This window comes from Danio rerio, chromosome 1, assembly GCF_049306965.1.
Source record: "Danio rerio strain Tuebingen ecotype United States chromosome 1, GRCz12tu, whole genome shotgun sequence".
NCBI classification, from domain to species: Eukaryota; Metazoa; Chordata; class Actinopteri; order Cypriniformes; family Danionidae; genus Danio; species Danio rerio.
Window position 1 is genome coordinate 50,905,975 of NC_133176.1, and position 24,371 is coordinate 50,930,345.

General features: G+C 34.7%; 1 protein-coding gene across 12 annotated transcripts in view; it reads left to right on the forward strand.

The window, feature by feature from the left end:
- The window catches only part of sh3pxd2aa (SH3 and PX domains 2Aa), a 168,337-nt gene that overhangs the window by 81,620 nt on the left and 62,346 nt on the right, over positions 1–24,371 (forward strand). For all 12 annotated transcript variants that reach the window (XM_021475313.3, XM_009293905.5, XM_021475323.3 and 9 more), the window contains 2 exons: positions 861–952; positions 23,883–23,908. In XM_021475313.3, coding sequence (XP_021330988.1) covers positions 861–952; positions 23,883–23,908 — 118 coding nt within the window. The remainder of the gene's footprint in view (positions 1–860; positions 953–23,882; positions 23,909–24,371) is intronic.

The window sequence follows — 24,371 nt, forward strand, 5'->3', positions numbered from 1 at the left end:
CTGGCGTCTGTCCCTAGAGCACCTTTTATAGTTTTTTAACTACCCCACCTAAACCTCACTTTCATCCGGGTCACGGCACCAATATAACCTGCTGGTCTTACACCACCCAACCCACTCCGAGCTGGGATCAAATCAGCAATTCTTTGTATGGAAGTCAGGTACCATATCAAGGAGGCCTCTATTGTCTGTCACTAGAGCACCTTTTAGAGGTCAGAGGAGTGAGATTTACCTGCACAGCACTTCACTTGCTGTTACACGTATGATGAAAATGTGACTTTATCCCTGGTTTAAATGCTATAATAGGATTCAGTTGTTATAATTATGTCCAACTGAACAATTTATAACACACGGAAAAGGTAAACCAATTTCTTTGAAAGTATGTCAAAATATGAGCCATTTAGTTTTCGATTCTACAAGCAGGATCGTATTATATTATTACTGCTGCTTTATCTGCATGTTTCCACCCACATCACCACTGCAGCAGTTAACATTCATCCTAAGATACTGCAGCAGTTCGACATTTAATGTCTGTACCAGAAAAAAAAAATCGAATGTTTTGTCATTGGATGTTTAAAACAAAACAAAACAAAAAAAATGTGTTTGCCTTCATTTTTTAGAGTTAAATTAAATATACCTCAAGACTCATTTTATTTTATATAATATAACTTAAAATTATTTTACACTGACTTTAAATACTGTGTACAACAGCACATTTTGATCTTGAAATGAGAAAAATACAGCCACAATTGTGAAAGACAAGTCCAAAAATGACTTGAATAAAGCATCCCCTTTGATTATGTTTTCATTTGCTGAATTTAATTTAAGACGACTATATAATGGTCTGTTTTTCTGTCCGCCAGGCACTGGTGCGGCTTCCTCCACAGATCTCTCAGAGTGAGGAAGTCCTGCGCTTCTTCGAGACCAAACCAGATGATATCAACCCCCCTGTCGAGTGAGTGTCTCACGCACACACATAAAGACACACACGTTTGTTGGTTTTGGTGGTTTATAAGGCCTCTCCATAGGCGTAATATATTTTATACTGTAGGAACCGCTGATTATATGGCCCTACTCCTAAATCCAACCCTCAAACCCAATTCGAATGTTAAAAGACATTGTAAGTATGATTTTAAGCTTTTTGATTTACAAGGACATCAGGCGTGTCCCTGTAAACCTCCATAATAGATGAATCTTCTAACTACTTATTTAAAATGAGTTGAATTAATACAATTCTTATTTTTTTTAGGACAACTTAATTGTTTTATGTTCAATCCACTTCAATTTGTAAAAACGAATACGTTAACTTAATCAATTTGTGTTGGGACAACATGAAGGAATTGTGTGGAACCCACCATATTTTACAGTGTAGAGTACAACAAGGTCATACCCATGTCGTCATACAAAAAAGCTGTCCTTGTAATCCACTAAAACCAGTACACACACACACACTGATTTATGAGCTGTTTTATTCATGTGGACCAAAAAAATAAATAAATAAATTTCTCCATGATGACAAAATATACTGGTGTTGCTATACTTGTGGGGACATTTGATCCCAACAATTTAAGTAATACAAGGTACACACACACTCCAGCAGAAGTCTCTATTTGATTTTCATTTGCGATTTCGCAGTCTTTTAGCATTCAATGCTATGTGCTCAGATTGGTTTCAGCATCATAACATTGACTGTGCGCAGTAAACACACTGCATAGAAATAAACAGACACGTAGACATACACTTGCATAATTTACAGCACTCCTTTACACTTTGCATGGAGTTTTGAATCTCCTGCCGTATTTACATGTTTTTACTTGATTAGATTTTTATCATTTTATTCTCAAAAATGTGACTTCTTTATGTTAAGAGTGTGTGTGTGTGTGTGTGTGTGTGTGTGTGTGTGTGTGTGTGTGTGTGTGTGTGTGTGTGTGTGTGTGAACTAAGGTGCAAATGTGTGGAGGAAAAGAGAAGCGTTTTCTTCATTCTCAGGCTTTAAGTTAATCGCAGTGATGGCATTGTTTAATTAACACTGATGCGGATATGTAGAGTCTTTTGAGAGAGAGAGATAGAGAGAGAGAGAGAGAGAGATAGCGTATGTGTGAGCGTCTTTCCCCAGGCTGCTCCATAATTAGCTCTTGTGAATCCTGTGGAAATTTGAACCGAAAATGAATTAAATTCAGAGATGAAAGACAGGAGGAAAAAATATGAATAGAGGTTTTTTTTGTTATATACTATTTAGATGTTTCCCAAAAGTTTGGGGTCAATAAGACATTTCTTTGCATACATTTTATACACATTTTGTTGTTCAGCAAGAACACATTAAATTGATCAAAAGTGCCAGTGAACACTCTCAGAAAAAAGGTTCAAAATCTGACAGCTTTTCAAAAGGTACATTTTTGTTTCTAACAGGTCAAGTCAAGGACTATTTTGTGGTTTCTGCCTGGATTTTGCCTACCCAAATTTAAAAGCTTCACATATCCACATGCAGAAGTGCAAATGCAAAAGTTTTATATTAATATATGGTATTTGATTCTGTGTGGTCTAGGTTGCTGTAATTAGTTTTGTTGGTTCCTGCACATATCTCTATCATAATCTGTGCAAACGTTATTCTATTCCAATTGATGAGAGAATGAAACCACTTATGGGTTTTGGGCCAGTACGGATCTTTAAAATTTTAAGAATGCAGAAGAAAATGAAGTACTGCATACGCAGAGTTTAAGAGATAAATATTAATACTTAAAAAGTACAAATATTTACCACACAGTTACTTAATGGCACAAAAGTGAACCTTACAAGTACAAAAGGGAACATTAAAGGTGCTACATGTACAGTACAAAAGTGAACCTTTTGAAACAGGCTCATTGTAAAAATCTACTCCAGTATACATTTCTTGAGATCTCGAATTATGTAGCCAGAGCTATTTACGGCTAATTAAACTATTAAAATGAACGCTATGGGGCGGTATAACGCTGCCAATGGCTTTTTTCTTTTCGCACTACCAGCTGACTACCTATCTCTGTGTGGACAGATTTTCAGCTGTTGCCAGTTTGCCCACTAGCTCGACATGTACAGTATACAGCAGACTTGAGATGCAGAGAGGAATTAACCATGATGACAGGGTTCGAGTCCAGAAAAGCATTTATAGCAAAAACCAAAGGCCAAAAATTAAATTAAACAAGTAAATAACAGGGTAAGAACGTGGTAAGATCTATTAACGTGGTAAAAATCAGGAGTCCAAGGTCTTTTCTTTTTCGGGATTGCTTTTGAAAACATTATCAATTGGGTTTAGGGAAGGGGGTAGGTGGGGCAATTGGTCGGTCAGTCAGTCAGTCAGTCAGTCAGTCAGTCAGTCAGTCTGTCGACAGTAGCCTTTGGTGGATTTACGTAAGGACAGCAGGCGTGAATGTTACTCGTGAGAGAAATTTGAGATCTGAAAAAGCATACACAGCAGCCTCTGGTGGATTCGCAAAAACAAAAACTGAACAAAACGTAGCTCCTTGGATGTATTTAGCACTCTCCAGAAATGTATATAGGGGTACGTTTCAATAGCGAGCCTGGGTTGTTTTAAAAAGGTATCACTCCAGTGAAAGATTTTGTACCTTTATTTCTTTATTTTTAAAGACATTTCTAAAGTTACTTTTACAGTGACGCAGTGAGTAGCACAATTTCTGTGTGGAGTTTGCATATTCTCTCCGTGTTCACTTGGGTTTCCTCCGGGTGCTCTGGTTTCCCCCACAAGTTAGGAGAATTGAGTAAGCTAAATTGGTCATAATGCATGTCTGTGAATATGGATGTTTCCCAATGATGGGTTGCAGCTGGAAGGGCATCCGCTGTGTGAAACATGCTGGATAAGTTGGCGATTCATTTCACTGTGGCAACCCTAGATTACTAAGGCACTGAGCCGAAAAGAAAATGTATGAATGAATGAGCTCAAAGAATCTTTAAGTGTTTTGTTTCCACAAAAATAGACATATAGTACACAGAAAAAAAATATTCATTGGATTTACTCAATTTTTTTCAAAGGTGGGTGGTTGCAAACAATTTATATGGGCTAAATTTAAACAAACAACTTGAATTTAGTAATTTATATATATTTATAGTATATTTATAATTAGTAAATTAATGTAATTTAATTTGTTCAAATTCAACCTATATAAATAGTTTGCAACCACTTACCTTAAAAAATTGAGTAAATCAAATTAATCATGTCTAATCACATGCAATCACATATACAGATATAGAGAACATGTAGTACAGGTAGTCATTATTTAGATTAATAACCATGAATTAATTCAATAATTAATTTAATAATAATAGAGGCTGCATTAGTGTTATACTATTCAGTCTCTCATGCTGTCTTGTTTGTTTTTAATCTCATGTTGTCAGCCTTGCTTTCAGTAGTAGTGGAACAAAAAAGAGCCTGAGAGCATTAACGTTCATCCTTGCGTCTTCAGATTTTTCTCTTCTTCTTCTCTACTCAGAGCTGTCCGTCACATACTCCTTTTACATTCCCTGCTATTCTTTCCCTCTGTCTGGATTTTTCCCCAGTGATGTGGAGTAGGCAATCTATTTTCACGTTCAAAACACATTCATCATATGCTGCAGCAGCTACACACACACACACACACACACACAGCTCACTCTTTACAACCACGCTGTAGCAAGAAAAAAAAACTGTCTTCATTTTGTCTGTCATCTCCAGTGCAGCCTTGAACACTCATGACTGTATGTAGCTCTTCATGACTGTGGTCCTCTGTTACACTGAAATATGAGTGTGTTTGTGTGTGTTCATGTTTGTAGAGTGAAAAACACACCTTACTAGATGCTATCAAGGACATGCTAATATGAACTTCATCCATATTTTTGACACTGTCCCCACAATGCATTATAAATTATTCATATTGCATTTGAAGCGCAAGGTGATTGCTTTACAACTTGTGTGCTCCTGAGGTCAAAGAGACTTTGAATAAGACTACTAGGTGTTTTTTGGAATATAAAGAATTTGATTAGTGTGTAGGCACGATGGCTCAGTGGTTAGCACTGTCACCTAACAGCACAAAGGTCGCTGGTTCATGTCCCGGTCTGGCCAGTTGCCTTTTCTGTGTGGAGTTTGCATGTTCTCCCAGTGTTGGCGTAGATTTCCTCTGGGTGCTCCTGTTTCCCCCACTGTCCAAAGACATGCGTTATAGGTGAATTGGATGAACTTAATTGGCTCTAGTGTGTGTGAATGAGAGTGTTTGGATGTTTCCCAGTACTGGGTTGCAGCTGGAAGGGCATCCACTACATAAGTTGGTGGTTCATATGTTGTCTAATGTCCAATGACATCCCTAATTAAACTTACTTGACTAGTTACCCTAATTAACATAGCTAAGAATTTAAATGACACTTTAATTGTCATTTAAATAGAGCTGAATGCTAGAACCTCGCAAAATAACTAGAAAAATTCAAGAAAGACATTAGTAAGAAATTAGTTACTTGAAATAAGGAATTGAAACTATATATTTTTTTCTTTTCTAACCGAATATTAACCGTTAACTGGTCAAGCTAATATTAAAATATAATTTAATAAAATAATAATTGACATGGGCGACGCAATGGCGCAGTAGGTAGTATTATAGTACATAGGTAATATTAATCTGGGGTCGCCACAGCGGAATAAACCACCAACTTCTCCAGCATCCCATCTCTGGGAAACATCCACACACACATTCACACACACACTCACACACTGCAGACAATTTAGCATACCCAATTCACCTGTACCGCATGTCTTTGGACTATGTGGGAAATCGGAGCACCCGGAGGAAACCCACGCGAAGGCAGGGAGAACATGCAAACTCCACACAGAAACGCCAACTGAGTGGAGGTTCGAACCAGCCACCTTCTTGCTGTGAGGCACCAAATTACTGTGCCACTGCTTCACCCCTTTTATAATTTTTTTTATATATATTATTTTTTTTTTTACATTTAATTTTTTTTTGTATTGTTTGGGTTCAATTTCATGTTAACAGCTACTTTAGTAATATTATTCCAAGGAAAAAAACATGACGTGTTTAATATATATATATATATATAAACACACACATATATATATATATATATATATATATATATATATATAAACACATATATATTTATATGTATATATATATATATATATATATATATATATATATATATATATATATATATATATATATATATATATATATATATATATATATATATGTAATAAAACAATTAATAAAAAACAATTCACAAATAAAAATAAAATACAAAATATACATTATAAAAATACAGTATAAACAATTGTTTTGGTCAAGGCAGTATTTGTTTTTTTTTTTTCCTTTGTTTATTCTAGATTTTTATTACAATTACTTGACTATAATTCAAAGTTTTTATATAGGGGAATATTTCTTGAATTGAGCTATTCCTTTAGAAGTCCAGATGTCTTTTAAATGAACCGTGAACCAGATTATTATCTCTTTAAACAGATGGCCATTTGGTAACATTACCTAGACTTTTGGTTTGGAGAGTCACCGAGTTCATTGAGTGATGTGGAGTAATTGATGAGCTGAGCGCAGTCTGTCGTGAGGACGCTTGAAGTGAAGGTGAAATTTGAGCTGCGTTTGTGCCGTGTAGTGGTTCTGTTTTTAGACTGATATGAATTATTGATTTGCTGAAGATTTCCACCGGGAAATAAATCCCCCTGAGGAAACACGCTCTTGATCTCGAGAGCTTGACCACTCTCAGTAAATGCGGATCTATGGTCAGATTTCTCACCTGAAGGGAAAGTCGCACTGGTTCGATTCCAGGCATGTAACTGATTCCAGAACAGTGCTCTGGCAATCACATTTTTCAAGGGAGTTAATAGTCTGCAAAGATTTTGTTTGTTGTGTTTGTTTACGTACTATTAATGTTATCAAACACAACTTTTTGAGAGGAAAAAGTCTCAGTTGGGTCTTAAAGTCTCAAGTTTTGTTTTATCCATTCAGCCAATCCCAAAACAAGTCCAAATAAGAGACTGACAGAAAGATAAAAGTTGCTAGGTTTTCTAGGTTAATATGGCAAAACTCTCTTTGACATTTTTGCGTGAGATGCTAACGGTCTAATCTGATTCAATGATTTATGCTAAGCTATGCTAAGCTAAAAGTGCTATCCTGCCAAACTGGCTAAATGCATTCCGAAACTCTAGGGAACTTAGAGGGAACTTAATACGCTCATTTTGGAATCAATAAATAAAATAATTAAATCATGGCAAATAAAAAATAATAATAAATATAATATAATAATATATTATAATAAAATAAATTAGAAATATTCCTTTAAGAGACAAAAACACTGTTCTCAAAATAAACTTGAAATGTTATATAAAGTAGTGAGCATATTGAATGAAGTCAGGCCTCATTTGCATATTTAAATCAATTTAGAAAAGTTACACACACATACATTTTTATTTAATGCAATTGTAAATGTAATTAATCAACTATGGGACCATAGAGTTATCTTTGTTTTTTTTTTAACCAGTTTTGAAGTGTCTTGGCTTAAGACTTAAGTGTCTCACTTTAAATATGTGTGTACTTGTTTACTTTACACAGTATTAATTAATGATGACCTAGTTGTGCTCAATTAATGTGGTTTACAAGGACATGCTTTGTTTCCTTGTTATCAAAAACACTGGAAAATCATACCTAACCGGGTCTTTTGATAATCAAAATTTGCCACAGTTTTCCTGAGAAGGTTGGGTTGTGAATAGAAGGGTAAGGCCATATAATAACGTTTTTATAGTATAAAAACATTACGTCAACAGAGAGTCCTTGTAAACCATATATACAAGTACATGTGTGTGTAGCTCTTATCATGGACAATGTAGGGCACTGTTGACAATGTACCTCCTCCGTAACACAGCTGGAGGGAAAGAGCTCCATCCATCTTAGAAAGACAGACAAAGATGCTCTTTGAAAGCTCGAATAAGCCACGACTGATTCCCCACTACATTACACTGGACTGGGAATTCATGGAGTCGGACATTTTGTGTTCATGATTTAGACTAAAAAAGTGAGTTTTATCCCTCCTGAATTATTAGCCCCCCTGTTCATTTAATCCCCAAATTTCTGTTTAACAGACAGATTTTTTCAACACATTTCTAAACATAATAATTTTAATAACTCATTTCTAATAACTGATTTATTTTATCTTTGTCATGATGACAGCATATAATATATTTCAAGATATTTAGCTTAAATAGACATTCAAATTATGACTTGATTAACTCTTTAAGGCTTGATCAACTAGGAAAGTTAGGGTTATTAGACAAGTTATTGTATAATGATGGCTTGTTCTGCAGCCAACAAGAACATTATTAGCCCTCTTCAGCTTTTTTTAAAAAAAAGCTGAAGAGGGCTAATAATTTTGACCCTAAAATGTTTTTTTTTAAGAAAATCAAAACTGCTTTTATTTTTGCCAAAATAAAACAAATCAGACTTTCTCCAAAAGTAAAAAAAAATTTCAGGAAATACTGTGAGAAATTCCTTCCTCTATTAAACATCATTTGGGAAATATAAAAAATAAAACACAAATAAAGCATAAAATACATACAAAATATGAAGCATTCCATTGTATTTATTAATATGCCTCTTACTTTTGTGAGTTTAGCTTGACACACCAAAATTAGACACTTTGTCTTTGACCGATAAATAAAAGCTATTGATTTCCATAATGCAATATAAATAAATAGAAGTAATGCATATCTTCTGTGATATAGCAACCAGCAAGTCTCTGTTTAGCAATGGAGGGGAAACTGACTTCTAGTATTTGGATCCATCTGCTGGAAATCCTGCAAACTGCAGCTTTAATGGACAAAACTCGTGGATATCTGCAGTGGTGTAAAGTAACAAATATGCAAACTGCTGTTTAAGTAGTTTTTCTTCAGGAATTATAATTTACTAAGTAGTTTTTCAATTTGTATATTTACTTTCCTTTGAGTACATTTTTAGTGCAGTATTGGAACTTTTACTATTTTCTTTCAACCTGCAGTCACTACTTTATTTTTTTCTTGTCTACAGAGATTTAAAAAATCTTGTGATTCCTATCCAGTCAAATCTCAAATAGAAAGTAAATCACATCATAACGAACTACCTGAAGACATGGGGAATTTATAATTGCAGCAATCCGTTTGGAAGCATTGAAAGTGTCCAAGAAGATGGCCAAAATCTTTACACAAATTGACCAAGAGACTGTTTAGATCAGGGGTCTCAAACTCGCGGCTCGCGGGCCATTTGCGGCCCTCAGTGCAATGTTTTGTGGCCCGGGCCGACCGCTGTACACTGACAGAATCAGCGGAGCGGGGAGAGAGAGCGCTCCCCGCTCCGCTGATTCTATCCGTACACAGCGGTCACTGGCATTCCCCGCCCGCCGTGTAAACAAAGGGGCTGGGATGCCGGTGACGTCACCACGCACCCCGCCCCTTTGTTAGACGCTGTGACGGGCGGGAAGTGTTAGGAGGGAACTCGCGCCGGCCAGAACCAAGGTAAGCTGTTCCCGTCCCTGCCTGCCACTTAGCTACCTATCTGCAGCCTGCCACCTACCTAGCTACAGCCTGCATCTTATATATATTATAGGTAGATACAGACTGGTACAGACTGATGTGACTGGAGTGGGGTGGGGGTGTTTTATTTATACATATATATATATATAAGATTTGTGAGAAGAAGCGCTGTCAAGTCTCTGGCAGCAAGGAGTAGGCAAAAGATGCCATGTTCAGAAGAACTGTTCATAATCTTCACTCAATGTTCTATTAATGTTCAGGATACTTCATGTTCAGAAGAAATAATTAAAACTGTTAATAATGACATTTGAGGACTTTTATTTGTGAAATCCCTTATGCGGCCCAGCCTCACCAAGACTTTGCCTCCTGCGGCCCCCAGGTAAATTGAGTTTGAGACCCCTGGTTTAGATGCATGTGACTGATGAATAGATGACGGATGTTTACTGTAAGATGACCAAAATGGCCTTATACACCCAGCAGGTGTCATATTGACGTTGTCCCCCAACCTCGTGGGGACGTTGCATTTTGTTTGGAAATGAAAATCGGGTTGACATCAAAACCCAACTTCAGGCCGACATCAATGTCTAACGTCCAACCTAAATCAACCAAATATGAACATCAAATGAAGCTACAGCTTGATGTTGTGTGGACGTTACTAATATGTCGTCTATCAGATGTTGGACTGTGGTTGCCATTCCTGATGAATAAATGTCAGTATTTGATGTCAGTATGACATTGCTGGCTCAACGTTGGATTTTGGTCACTTTCTAACACAACGTAAAATCAACCAAATATCAACATCATTTGACGTTGTTATTGGACATCAAAATAACGTCCTTAGATGCTGGCTAGACATTTAATTTTGGTCACCTAACCAAACCTAACCCACAACCTAAATCTAAGCTAGTATTAACGTCTGATGTTGTGTGCCTGCTGGGCAATCACTAAATGCACTACAGAATGTTACGTTTACACACATCCACGAATTACATGCTAATGCATCAGCTTTTTACAGCGTAATACTATTCACAATTACTTTTGAAAGGTCTTTTACTCATACTGAGCAATATTTACAGCAGATACTTTTACTCTACTTGCAATACATTTTTAGGCAAGTAATGGAACTTTAACTCTTTCCACCACTGCATATCTGTAATTCTGAACACCAGAGTTAACATTTGTTAGTTTGGCATAATTGAGGGTTTGGCATAATTTAACATGTTTAATTCTCAAGTCAGTTATTATTTTTATTTTAATTTTTTTGTAAGAGGAAGAACTACAAAATGTGAAAAAATATTCATTTAAATCTTGAATAAGGGCGACACGCTATAGGTGAATTGAATAACCTAAATCGGCCGTAGCGTATGTTTGTGAATGTGGGGTTTTTGGGTGTTTCCCAGTACTGGGTTGCAGCTGGAAGGGCATCCAGTGTAAAGCAAATCCTGGAATAGAAGGGGGTTCATTCCGCTGTGACGACCTCTGATGAATAAAGGGACTAAGCCGAAGGAAAATGAAGTAATGAATGATTAGATGTAATAATTAAAGTTTTAGTCAATACTGGTTTCTCAAAAGAACATTTAACACTTCTTAAACACATTTATTCTTAGTGTGAAGAACATTTTAATAATCTAAAGAAGCATTTTTCGATGAAAAGAACCATTTTTGAAATGCAAAGATTGTCAAAGAATAATGAATGCCTTTCGCAAACATTGTTTTCAAGTAGTCAGAAAAGAAAACGTCATTTTACTGTGTTAAAGATATTTTAAAGAGATTGATGACAAAACTTTGTCATCATTTACTCACCCTTTAATTGCTTCCAATTTTCTTTTACTATTGAACGAAAAATAAAAAAAAAATGTCTGAAGCCTGTAACTATTAACTTCCATAATATTTGTATTCCCACTATGGATGTCAATGGTTACAGGTTTTTTATTTCTTCAAAAAAAAATTTTTTGTGTTCAACGGAAAAAAAGGTTTGGAACCACTTGAGGGTAAGTAAAAAGTTGGTAAAATGTCATTTTTGGATGAAATATCCCTTTAAGTCTGGAGAAATCTGAATTCACATTGCATATCAGTAGAGTTAAACCGTTATGACCACTAGAGGTCACACTTAAAGCATCTCTAGACCATCATTCTTATCTGTTCTTTTATTTAAAAAGTGTCTTGTTTTGTATAAACTAAAACCAACAATCCTGTTTTATTTACTCAATGCTCTTAGTGTTGCATTTTAATACTCTTCAAGTGTCAAATTTAGATATTGCATGCTGAAAATGGAAATTTTGCACATGAATAGTCAAATATTCATTCATTCATTAATTTTCCTTCGGCTTAGTACCTTTGTTCATCAGGGGTTGCCACAGCGGAATGAATTGCCAACTTATCCAGCACGTTTTACGCAGCAGATGCCCTTCCAGCTGCAACCCGGTACAGGGAAAATTGTCAAATAAAAATTGGAATATAATCAATTAAATTGGCTAAATCACTAGGAGCTTAGTTAATGCACTAAACTGCCAGTCTTCTGCAAGTCTAGTCTTTCTCTTCCTTGTGCACACATCATTTAAATACACTGTGGATGCCTGCTTTTCCTGTCAGACACATTTTTTTACACTGACAGAATTCTTTACATATCCAGAGCTCATACACATGCGACTGGAGTCCCAGGAGACTGTCAAACGCTGCAGTATGGACTGCATTATATGCTTATGGTCTACAATGTCACATTCTATATACAATAATGAAGTGATTTTTTTTCTGGCTATGATATAGTTTAAATATAAGTTTAATCTATCATTGTAATTATGAAGCTCAATGTTCAATGTATTTATGCATAAACCAAAATTGTATTTGTACACTATAAAATATACTCCTTCATGTTTTCTCAACACAGATCGATTAAGTTAACTTAATTGTTTTTGCAAATTAAAGTGGACTGAACATAAAATAATTAAGTTGTCCGAAATGACTTGAACAATGAGCAAAAGTCATTTTTGAGAGTACAAAATATATTTATGAAAAGGTACGTTTAAAACATATTTTGACAATTTGTTTTTATTGTTCTCAATGAAAATAATTTTTATTTTATTTTTATTAATTAATTATTTTTATTTATACATTTAATTATTTGTATTTATTTATTTTTTTAATAAAATTTTATTATTTATTTTATTACATTTTTTTTATTTTAAAAATGTTCATTTTATTAGACAAATGCAGCTATACACCAACATACTGTGCTACATAACTGCACAAAAAATCTATTTAGAGTTATAATAAATATATTTTTATTTTAGTTTATTTTACTTTTTTATTATTTTATTTAATTTATTATTATTTTAATTGTATTAATTAATTTATAATTTAATTTTATAATTGTTTTTTATTTTATTTATTTATTATTTTATTTTTATTTTTTATAATTTTTAAATTGTATTATTATTTTATTGTTTCTTTATTTCTTTATTTTATTTTATTAATATTTTAATTTTAATTTTTTTAAATTACTTATTATTTTATTTTATTATTATTTTATTATTATTATAACATCTATTTATTATTTTATTTTATTATTATTTTTAATTTTTACATTTATTTTATTTTATTTATTATTATTATTTTATTATTACTACTATTATTTATTTAAAAATTATTGGACAAAAGCTGCTATCCACGCAACATACTGTGCTACAAAACTGCACAAAAATCTATTTAGAGTTGTAATAAATAATATACATATAATTTTATTTTATTTCAGTTTATTTTATTTTATTTTACCATATGGGACTAAAACTGCTGTCCATGTAACATACTGTGTTACATAACTCCAAAACAAATCTATTCAAAGTTGTAATAAATTGACATTTGAAAGACAAGGAATAGCAATATTATTATTCAGAATCACTGCACATTTCTCTGTATATCTGTTAATCCATGCATTGAACCTGATCTGAGACAGATGGTAATGATCAGAACAGCGTTTCCACCACAAACAGACGTTTGCTATTTTAGTTTTGCCATCTGATGTTGAGCAGTTCTTCTCACTGTCTCTCTCCGTTTGCATTCAGGGAAAGGTTTTTTTTTATTAGCTGGTATGATGGATGGTTGCTGGTGGACTGTGTATTCCCACATGCAGTGCTGTAAATCCTGACCTGCTTATCCTATGGTCTTTCTGCGTAATTAAATGGGGGTGGAGGAGATCCAACTTAAGCCCCTTGGAGAAACAAGTGACATCTGATCACAGTGCTGCAAATGAATGCAGTCAGTAATATATGTAGTTACATTAAATAAAAATATTTTTTGTAAACATATTTTAATTATAAAAACAAATTAATATCAAAACAAGATTATATTTTTTAATTTAATTTAATTTAATAATTTTTTTCTGGTAGCATTTCACAACCACTAAGTGTCCAGAGATATTTTATTTCATTTCTTTTCATTTTAATTATAATTTTAGTTATCAGTTTCATGTTCAGTGAAATATTTTGCATTGATTGTTTACATATTTATTTTTATTTTTTTATTTTTTTTAATTTATTTTATTTTGTATTTGATTTTTTTTATTTTATTTTATTTTATTTTATTTTACATTTATTTTATTTTATTTTATTACCAAGACTGCATTAACCTGGCCACAAATACAATAATAATTTATACTAATCATCTCATATCTTATTTTATTTTACAATTATTTTATTTTATTTTACTTTATTTTATTTTATTTTTTATTTTATTCTATTTTATTTTATTGTATTGACCAAGGCTGCAATAACCTGGCCAGAAATACAATAATAATACGAATCATCTTATATCTTATTTTTTATTTTGTTTACTTTCAGATTTTTCAGATTATTTTGACAATCCTAGTCTCCTTAGTTATCTTAATTCTCAGTTTTCCTCTTTGGTTTCTCATTACTCCATTGAGTAGGTTAACTGTGTCTTGTTTGGTTACTCGTCATTTTCATTTTCTGTGACTTTTGATCAATTGCTTTAAAAAATCTTGAATATAAAGCAATGTACATCTTCAATTCATTTATTTTATTTATTGTATTAGTATTTAGACTGTTAAATAAATATTTGTATGGATGTTTATTTTTTTATATCAGTTATATGCACATGTATACATTGTACATGTGCAGAAAATGGACCCATGTGAGCACACAGTACAATCATTTTTTGGTCTAATATGGGGGATGGTTGTGGGGTTTGTCATTGGCCAAAAGTGACTGATAATTGTGTGGCTCTTCGGGGGGTTAATGCTGGATAAAACTAGTTAATTATCTAAAGTGCTGTCGCTTAAGGGCCTGATAAGATGATCAGTCAAAGACAGAGAGACAGACAATGAGGCATAGAGAAAAAAACAGAGTAAGTACAGAGCACAGGCAAAAATAATTGTGATTTGGTTTAGAATTAAAGGCTTGTTTCATGTGGTAGTCTGTCGAGGTCCTTTTAGGCGACGGAAATGTCATGAAGCAAATTGGTGTTAAAAATAAAAGGAAAATGACATCATGATAACTCTGATTGGCTGATGGCACCATCAGAATAGCATGAGCTCTTAAAGGGAGAGAGCCTTCTTCTGTTGAATGTAAAGAAAGATGTTCTGAAGAATTGTGATTATTAGTTTCAACTTCCACTGACTTTTATTGTTGGTAAAATACACAGGAAGACAGTTGAAACTGAAACTGGCAGAACAACATGAAAAACCATGGCAAAAACGGTCCCAAAACTGCTACAACCCCCGAGCAATGGAAAGAAATACTGGCTCCTTTGAGTCACCTCTCAGCCTAATTCTTAAAAGCTTTCGGGTTTACTGTTAGGAACCCGTTAGACTCGTGATTTTCTCAGCATGGCCGTGCAAAAGCCAACAAACATGAGTCAGTTTGGACCAGGTGGATGTTGCGGTGCAAACACTGTTCCTTTATTGTTTTTCCATATTACGTAATATTAACGTCTCTCTAGTTTTATGAGCAACAAATCAATTTCATACAGTACTCAAAAATATGTTTGCTGCTTGTTCAATAGACTTGTTTAAAATGAGCTGAAACAACAAAATTCTTGAGTTTTTTTCTGACAAAAATGTTTTATGTTCAACTTAAAATTGTAAAAAATATTGAGTTCACTTAATTGATTTGCATTGGGAGGACATCAAGGGATTGTGTGGAACCTAGCATTCTATACTGTAAACTTTTAAGTGCACTGTAAAAAAATAATAATCTGGGTTCCCCACAATTCCTTCATGTTGTCCCAACACAAACAATTAAGTTAATTTACTTGTTTTTACAAATGTAAGTCGATTAAACATAAAAAAATTAAGTGGTTGATTGAACATAAAACAACGATCGTACACTTCAGGGACCAGCCAAGGCTAATCACACCGGTGTGATCATATGCGTGAAAGGCTTAATTAGAATTATTAAGCCACTTTTTCTGTACGGTTCGGCACGGCACAGTTTAGCTTACTTCAATTAAGTTTTTCTCAACTCGGTTTGCATTTCCACTCCAACTTATTACCATTTAAAATGTGTGGAAATACAGCTATAGTTTTACTGTTGTGACATCTTCATAAAGGCAACATTTAAAAATGCAGAACACAAACCAACTCATAATACAGAGGCAATAGATGCTACCAATGCAATGGTGTTCTAGAGCGTTGACTATTTAAATATAGTTAGTGGATTTGATCTTGCAAATCTAATAATGCTGAAACTTATTCTCTCTGACCAATCAGTGATCAGCAGTTTGTATGAGTCATGTTTTGTTAAAATTACAACTTCCTTAGAACTTCACCTATCTATTATCTAACACAATCTCATAGCAATTCGAAACTTTACGTATGAATTCATACAATCTCATTCATAAAATTTAGTATGATTTGTTTATCCTCCAATGACGGTTGAGTTTAGGGGAGGGGTTGGGTGCCATGCCTTCTTTTTAAAATTCGTAAGAATACTTGCAAATTAGCTACTAAACAGACAAAACGTAAAGTAGTTGCGTTTCCTCAAAAGGATATGGAGATATGGAGCTTTGTGGAAAGGCAAACTATGCCATACGAAGCAGTGGAAAAGCTGAGCAAATAACCATTTCAAATATAAAGAACCTTTGTGTGGAATGAAAAGTTTCTGTGATTGTTAAAGGTTCTTCATTGAGCAATCAATGGTAATAAAAAAAGCATTAGATCTGTTTGTAGTTCGGACGACTTGTGCTGTAACACATGGTTTCCAGTCTCCCATCAACACTGGCCAGAAACACAACGATAACAGAAACCAGAGGAAGCAGGCAGCGGCTTCAGTTCTAAAACATTGCTTGGCATTTTGTGTGTTTTTTGCTCTTCTGCGTGTCTGTGTTTGTGTCCATCTTCCTTTTTGTTTGACATTTGGACTAAAGGAGCTGCAAAAGATATTACAAGGAATGAGAATCTATCATTCTAGGTTAGTGTGATTTCACCAAGCAGGACATGTTCCTGGATGAACATCTATGTTGGTCCCGGAACAACATTCCAATCAGCCAATCAGAATTAAGGGATATGTTTACAGTTTATTTTCAGTTTGGGCTTAGAGTTGAAGTTTTGTGCTTCTACATGATTGATATCCAACTACTGTCTGTCTGTCTGTCTGTCTGTCTGTCTGTCTGTCTGTCTGTCTGTCTGTCTGTCTGTCTGTCTGTCTGTCTGTCTTGAGATTCAGAGGTTATTTATTAGCAGGACCACCCTTTCCTCTCCTCTCCACACCTCCTTTCCTCCCCCTTGTCCTCATGAGACTGTCCTTTCCTCAGCTCCTCTAATGTCTTGCAGATGCTCAGGCCAGTAAACACCTCAATACGGATCTTTCTGTCAGTCTAACTCCCACCTTCAGTCACCGGCACTCCTGTAAATGCACAGTAATGCAGAGAACTTTTGAGGTCAAGCTTGTACAAGATTTTTGTTGAGGTGTTTAGGACAAATTCTGAATTGATGTATTTGTTTTTTTTGTTTATTTTAACAATTGAACGTTTAGGTCATTCATTTAGTCGTTCATTTTCTTTCAGCTTAGTCCCTTATTTATTAGGGGTCGCCAGAGCGGAATGAACCACCAACTATTTTCCAACATCCAGCTGCAATGGTACTCGCGAGAGCAATTTGAGATCTTAAAAAGCATACACAGCAGCCTCTGGTGGATTCGCAAAAACAAAAATTGCAAAAAAAAAAAAAGAAAACTTGCTGGGACGTATTTGGCACTCTTTAGAAATATATATAGGGGTATGTATCAATAATGAGCCTGGGTTGCAACATTTAGGCATGTTGTAATAGTTATTGTGTATGATAATAAATGCTTTATTAACTCAACTTTATGCCGTTTTGTGAGCTAATCTAAACTATTTATGCATTGTAAATCCCTTATTCATATTGTGCAGTTATTATGAAGTGTTACCTTACTTTAAATTACAAATAATAATAATAATAATTTAAAGTTAAAAATGTTTTACAATATTGATGTATAAACTTTTTTTTTAAATTCCAAAACATTTCCACTTTCACACTTTTGCTTGTGCTAGTGTCTCAACATTTTCTTTTATATCTTCAGTTTTACTGTACTTATTACTACTGAAATTCCTTCAGTCTGATATTGTAATCATTTTTTCTCTCGCAGTGATGTAATGCTTTTCTCCACGCTCTGTGCTGGCACAGTGTTTCTCTCCTTCTCTTTGTCTTGTTCATTTTTATCATTAATGCTCCGTTTTTATTCTACTTACACTGTAAAAGGCTCCTTCTTCATAATGTCTGAAAAATACCGTGCTTCGTTTTTCACTCCGGGCCTTGTGCTAATTGAGGCTATAGCGTGACGTTCCTGTAGTTTAGGACTCCCTGGGAAAAGAATATTCTCGATTTTTAGAACCAGCTCAGTTCTCTGGGAGCCGTAAAACTTCAAGACATAAAGTAAATGCCAAGCGCTGCTTAATAAACGTTCTTTTCTTTGCGATTAGAGGAGTCATTTTTACTCTGTGAATGTGTGGGATTGTGTGTTTGTTGCCCTGTTTATGGCTCAAAGCTTCCAGAGGAAGAAAACAGAAAGCTGGAGGGACTTTTTTTTTTTTTAATACTCCAAAAATATTGTTGTTGTTTTTTCACAGCAGTGCCATCGCTGAACCATTTTGCATTCCAAAAAACAAAAGTGATCTTTAGGTGGATAGACCTGAGAGAAACGACAGTCAAATAATGTTATTATTCAGCTTAAAAGTGACATTTAAAGGCTTAACCATGTAAATTAGGAAAGTTCGGGTAATTAGATAAGTCATTGTAAAATGATAGATTGTTCTGTAGACTATCAAACACAAAATACTGCTTAAAGGGGCTAACATTGACGTTAAAATGGTTTTAAAAAATTAAATAAAACCGCTTTTATTCTAGCTGAAATAAAACAAATCAGTCTTTCTCCAGAAGAAACAATATTATCGGAAATACTGTGAAAAATTCCTTGCTCTGGTAAACATCATTTGGGAAATATTTGAAAAAGAAACAAAAAGGGTAAGAGGGCTACAACAGTAACCAAGATGTTTTTCCTTCTTTTGAACCCAAAAGAAGATATTTTGAGAATATTATGTTGAAAACGAGTACCCATTCACTTCCATAGTATTTGGATTCCGTACTATGCATGTCAACGGCTGCCAATTTACAAACTCTTCACGATATCTTCTTCTTTGTTTACCAGACAAAAGAGAAACACACAACGGTTTAGAACCACTTGAAGTTCAAGTTGTCATGTTGTGGGTGAACATTAGTATTAAGAAAATTGACCTCCCTGAAATAGACAGCACATTTCACACACTTTACTGGGGACTGTCAACATTAGTTTGACAAACATTGGCCAGGCCTGTTATTTAAGTATACCACAGTAAATGCCGAACATGACTGTATGAAGATATCACTACAAGCCACAGAATGCAATGCATCACTGCTGCATTCATAGTGTATTACTGTCCTCTTTTATGGTTGGATAGAGTGAATGAACAGAGCCCAATAAGCACAAACTACAATTTCCCGCCTTTCCTCACCATCATCATAAACTGCCTCTTGTTTAACTGGGACTCTGGGAGTTATAAAACTGAGAACTATAGACGAAAACCTTTGGGGCGACCCGTATATTACCTGTAGGGAGCTGGGAGCTGTCAGTTCCAATATCATTTTCTCTGCTAAGCAACATTAAGGGATAAAAGTGAAGCTTTATTGTTGCTATCTGATTAAAGACATCAACAGTCTGAAGTGCTGGTCTGAAGAAGTGTTAACTGATTTTTTATTTTTTTTTATCTAATTTTAAGATTTTACAATTATACTTGATGTGCATTTCCTGAAAGTTTTAGTTTTCTCTTAAGGCTGGTTTCTTTTTTAAATGCAAGAATCTCAATTTTTAAAGACAATTCTGTTTTTAAAAAAATGTATACCATCTACAAGCAGTATGTATATTACACAACTTGAAACTTTTTTAAATGTAATATTTTATTTTATTATTTAACAATAAATGTGTTGTTTTTTATTATTTTATTAACATTATTATTTTTTTAGATCATAGTTTCTTATATCATATTTTTATTTTATTTTGTGGTTTTAGTTTTATATTCCATTTGTAATTTCAACTTAATTTAATCACATCCAAAATAAAGGTGTGTGTTTACATAAAATCTGTCTGCATACTTTATATGTTTATTTTGTAAATACTCATATAAATGCATATATTTGAGAAAATGTTTAATTATATGTGAATATGATATAATATGGATAAGATACAAATTATAAATACATTTAAATATCTATGTAAATATATTTATTTAATCTCTGCTTTAATCTCTTAAATAATTATGTAAACTATACTTTAATCTATAATAATAATAAAATATAATTTACATTATATAAAGTATAATAATAATAATTATTATAACAATGATGATGATTATGATGATGATGGTGATAATAATGATCATTATTATTATTATACTTTATATAATGCAATCTATACCTTATTATATTATTATTATTATTATTATTATTATTATTATTGTTGTTGTTGTTGTAAATGGTATTATTACTATATTACTAATATAGTAGTCATTATTATAGTTATTATAATTTACATTATATAAAGTATAATAATAATAACATCAATAATAATAATAATAATAACTATTATTATTATTATTATTGTTATTATTGTTATTATTATAAAGTGTGGTTTAAATTATATAAAGTATAATAATAATAATAACAATAAATATGATATTAATAATAATTGTGGCAACGCGATGGTGCAGTAGGTAGTGCTGTCGCCTCACAGCAAGAAGATCACTGGTTCGAGCTTTGACTAGGTCAGTTGGCATTTCTGTGTGGAGTTTGCATGTTCTCCTCGTGTGCGTGTGGGTTTTCTCCAGGTGCTCCTGTTTCCCCCACAGTCCAAAGACCTGTGGTACAGGTGAATTGAGTAGGCAAAATTGTCTATAGTGTATGAGTGTGAATGAGTGTGTATGGATGTTTCTCAGAGATGGGTTGCAGCTGGTATTTCATTAAATTTAATCTAAAAATGACATTTACATTTATTTATAAGACTGGCCTGCTTTAGTCTGGAAATGTTCCCACTGTTCATTTCTAGAAATATTCCTAAATGTCACGTCCTATATCGGTCTTAATGGTGGCAGTTTCCTTTTACTCCAGACAGATAGCAGATCTCTGATTTAGAGCTTTTAGGACAGTGTTCGTCCTCAGTTCAGTGACAAAGCCGTTCATTCTGGAGGGTTCACAGTGACCTCATACTGCTGATCTGAAGAAAAGAGAGCATTCATTCTCCCAGCAGAGCCACAAAAGAGGAGATTGAGGAACAGAAGGAGATGCAGAAACAGATGAGAGGATGGATGGATGGAGAGCTTGTCACATTTTGGCCTGAATGCTGATATTAGAGTAAATGCCCAGAAGGGGTTTTTAAGGGAAATACCGGTCAGTGAATACGGTCACAGAATACAGTCAGTCTGGTATTTTTCTCAATACAGTTGAAGTCAATATTATTCACCCTCCTGTGATTTTGTTTTCTTTTTCAAATATTTCCCAAATTATTTTTAACAGAGCAAGGTATTTTTTACTGTTTTTGCTATAATGTTTTTTCTTCAGGAGAAAGTCTTTTCTGTTTTATTTTTCGGCTAGAATAAATGCAGTTTTTAATTTTATTTAAACACTATTTTAAGGTCAATATTATTAGCCCCTTTCTTTTGTCTACAGAACAAACCATTATTACACAATTACTTTTTTTAAATTGCACATATTCATTGCACTACATTGCACTGATTCATTCATCTGAGCTGTACACACCCACTGTACAGAACATTTGTAATTGTCTATCTATCTGCACACTTCTGATTATTAATAGCAACCTGTACATACAGTTGAAGTCAGAATTATTAGCCCCCCCTTTTAATGTATTTTTTTTAATATATTTTCCAAATGATGTTTAACAGAGCAAGAAAATTTTAACAGTATGTCAGATAATATTTTTTCTTCTGGAGAAAGTCTTATTTGTTTTATTTTGGCTGTAATAATAGCAGTTTTTAGATTTTTAAAGCACAATTTTTAGCAAATGTTTACAAATACAAGCGCAGCCGTTTAGAGCTCATTTCTGGTTGATGATGTCAGAATTTACCAGTATTTTGGAATGGATGTGTGAATAGTGTTTTCCGAAAAAATTCTGTAACATCCTCACCTGTGTGAACAGTGATTTTTTTAATTTTACGGTAAAGTCCTTTCGGAAATTTTCCGGATATTTACCAGTATCACTGTGTGAAAGGGGCTGAGGGGCAAGTAATTTATTAAATAAAGAAAAGATTTACGCAGCTTCTCCTACCACAGCAAATTCAGTTTTTACTGTTGATATTTGGTGCAAAATCCGGAAATGTCGATTTTGTTCTCTTTGACTCGTTGGATGGAAACGCTGCTTTATTTCAACCCGGGCTCATTGTGGAAACGTAGCCCCACGGACGTTTCTGCGGACCGCGAAATACGTCCCGGAAAGCCGCTGTGCGAGCTTTTTTTGCGTCCCGAATTCCTCTAGGGAGCGCGCGCCGTTCGCGCCCACGCTGTTCTCGCGCGAAAAGCCGCCGGAGGCCGCTGTGGAGCGACTGTCCGTCCGACTGGCCGGCCGAACGATCGACTGGGCGGCCGCCTTCCTCCTCCTCCTCCTTCCCTAAACCCAAGCGACGGTTTGCAAAAGCCATCCAGAAAAAAAAAGCAAAAGCCCTTGTCTTTGATTTCGACCGCGTTTTCGGATCCCGCCATGTTCTCGCCCTTATTTTTCGGATTCTGTTTTTCATCTTACCTGATTTCCGGAACCGCACTTCCCCGGACCCAATCCAGGTCGTCCCCGCGGCCGGCTCCTTCTCCTCTGGGTCTCCGCTCCGCCGACGTAACGCTGCGAGCTAAGCGGACAAACTGGTAGCAGGAGGCGAGCCGTCGGCCAGCGAGCGCGAAGAGGAGGAGCGAAGCGGCGCCACACCGTCCCGCAGCGTTCACTCGAGAAAAACTAAACGCGGTCGTAAGTACCTCCGGCCACATAAATCGCGGTCTCCAGAAACGTCTGCGGGGCTACGTTTCCAGAATGAGCTTGGGTTGCTCTATTCACACATCTTTTATGCAATATTCCAGTTTTGTGCATTAACTTAATTCACATCTTTGGATGGAAACATAGCTATTGACAGATAAGCATCACACACACACACACACACACACACACACACACACACACACACACACACACACACACACACACACACACACACACACACACACACACACACACACACTCAAATGAAATGCATGACTAAAACTCCTGACAACAAATGTTTTTATGTTATTTGAACTTAATTTTTTTAGTTATACAAAGTTTACCCTAATTATTTTGAGTCAGTTTGATTGATGTAAGTCGAGATCATTTAAAATGTTCAGTTGATTCAACTAAAAAAATTGAAGGCAGCAAGATTTTTATAGTGCACACACACACACTCTCTCTTTCAAGCTGGGTGTCATTCTGATCAATTAATCAGGGTGTGTTAAAATCTCCACCCCCTTCATTTCAGAGCCGGCCGATAAAAGGATAGAGAAAAGACCCATGCTTCTGTTTGGGTCACATGATCAGATGTTGTGGCGATAGCAGCTGGCCTTTTCCATCTTAACACACACACACTCACTCTCTGCCCTGGCACACACATCAAGCTCTCTCTCTGCATCTCCAGTTCATGTGTGTGTGAGTGTGTGTGTGTGCATGTGTGACAGCTGTCTGCTGCAGGACATTGTCTCACTGTGACTTACTATGTCACTCTGCTGTTGCTTTTTTTACAGGGATTATGGATCCAAACGCAAGTCAGGTAAGACCGTCTTTTATGTTTACCTGCCGGCTGAGTGTTAAACCTGTTGCCGGGTTTAAGTGTTAACTCTGCTCCACTCTGCATGCCCTCTCTGTTATTGCCGCATTGAATGACTTGCTGTTTTGCTCTGGGCTCAGCGGAGAGAAACGCTTTCTTTAGAGAACTGGACGTGACTCAGAGGTTTGTAAAGCTCTGGGAGTGTCAGCTGTGAAAGGTTTCGGAATAACTGGCAGGACTTTGGGGAAAAGCCACATGAAATTATGGGCATTTGTACTTCATGATGCTGTTTCTAATTTGGTTTAAGGCAAGTCGTCCGGCTGAAGATGCAGTTTTATTTAATTTTATTTTATTTTATTTTCAAGTCCAGCTGAAGATGCAGAAAAAAATACTTTCTTTATTGTATTTTTAATATATATATATATATATATATATATATATATATATATATATATATATATATATA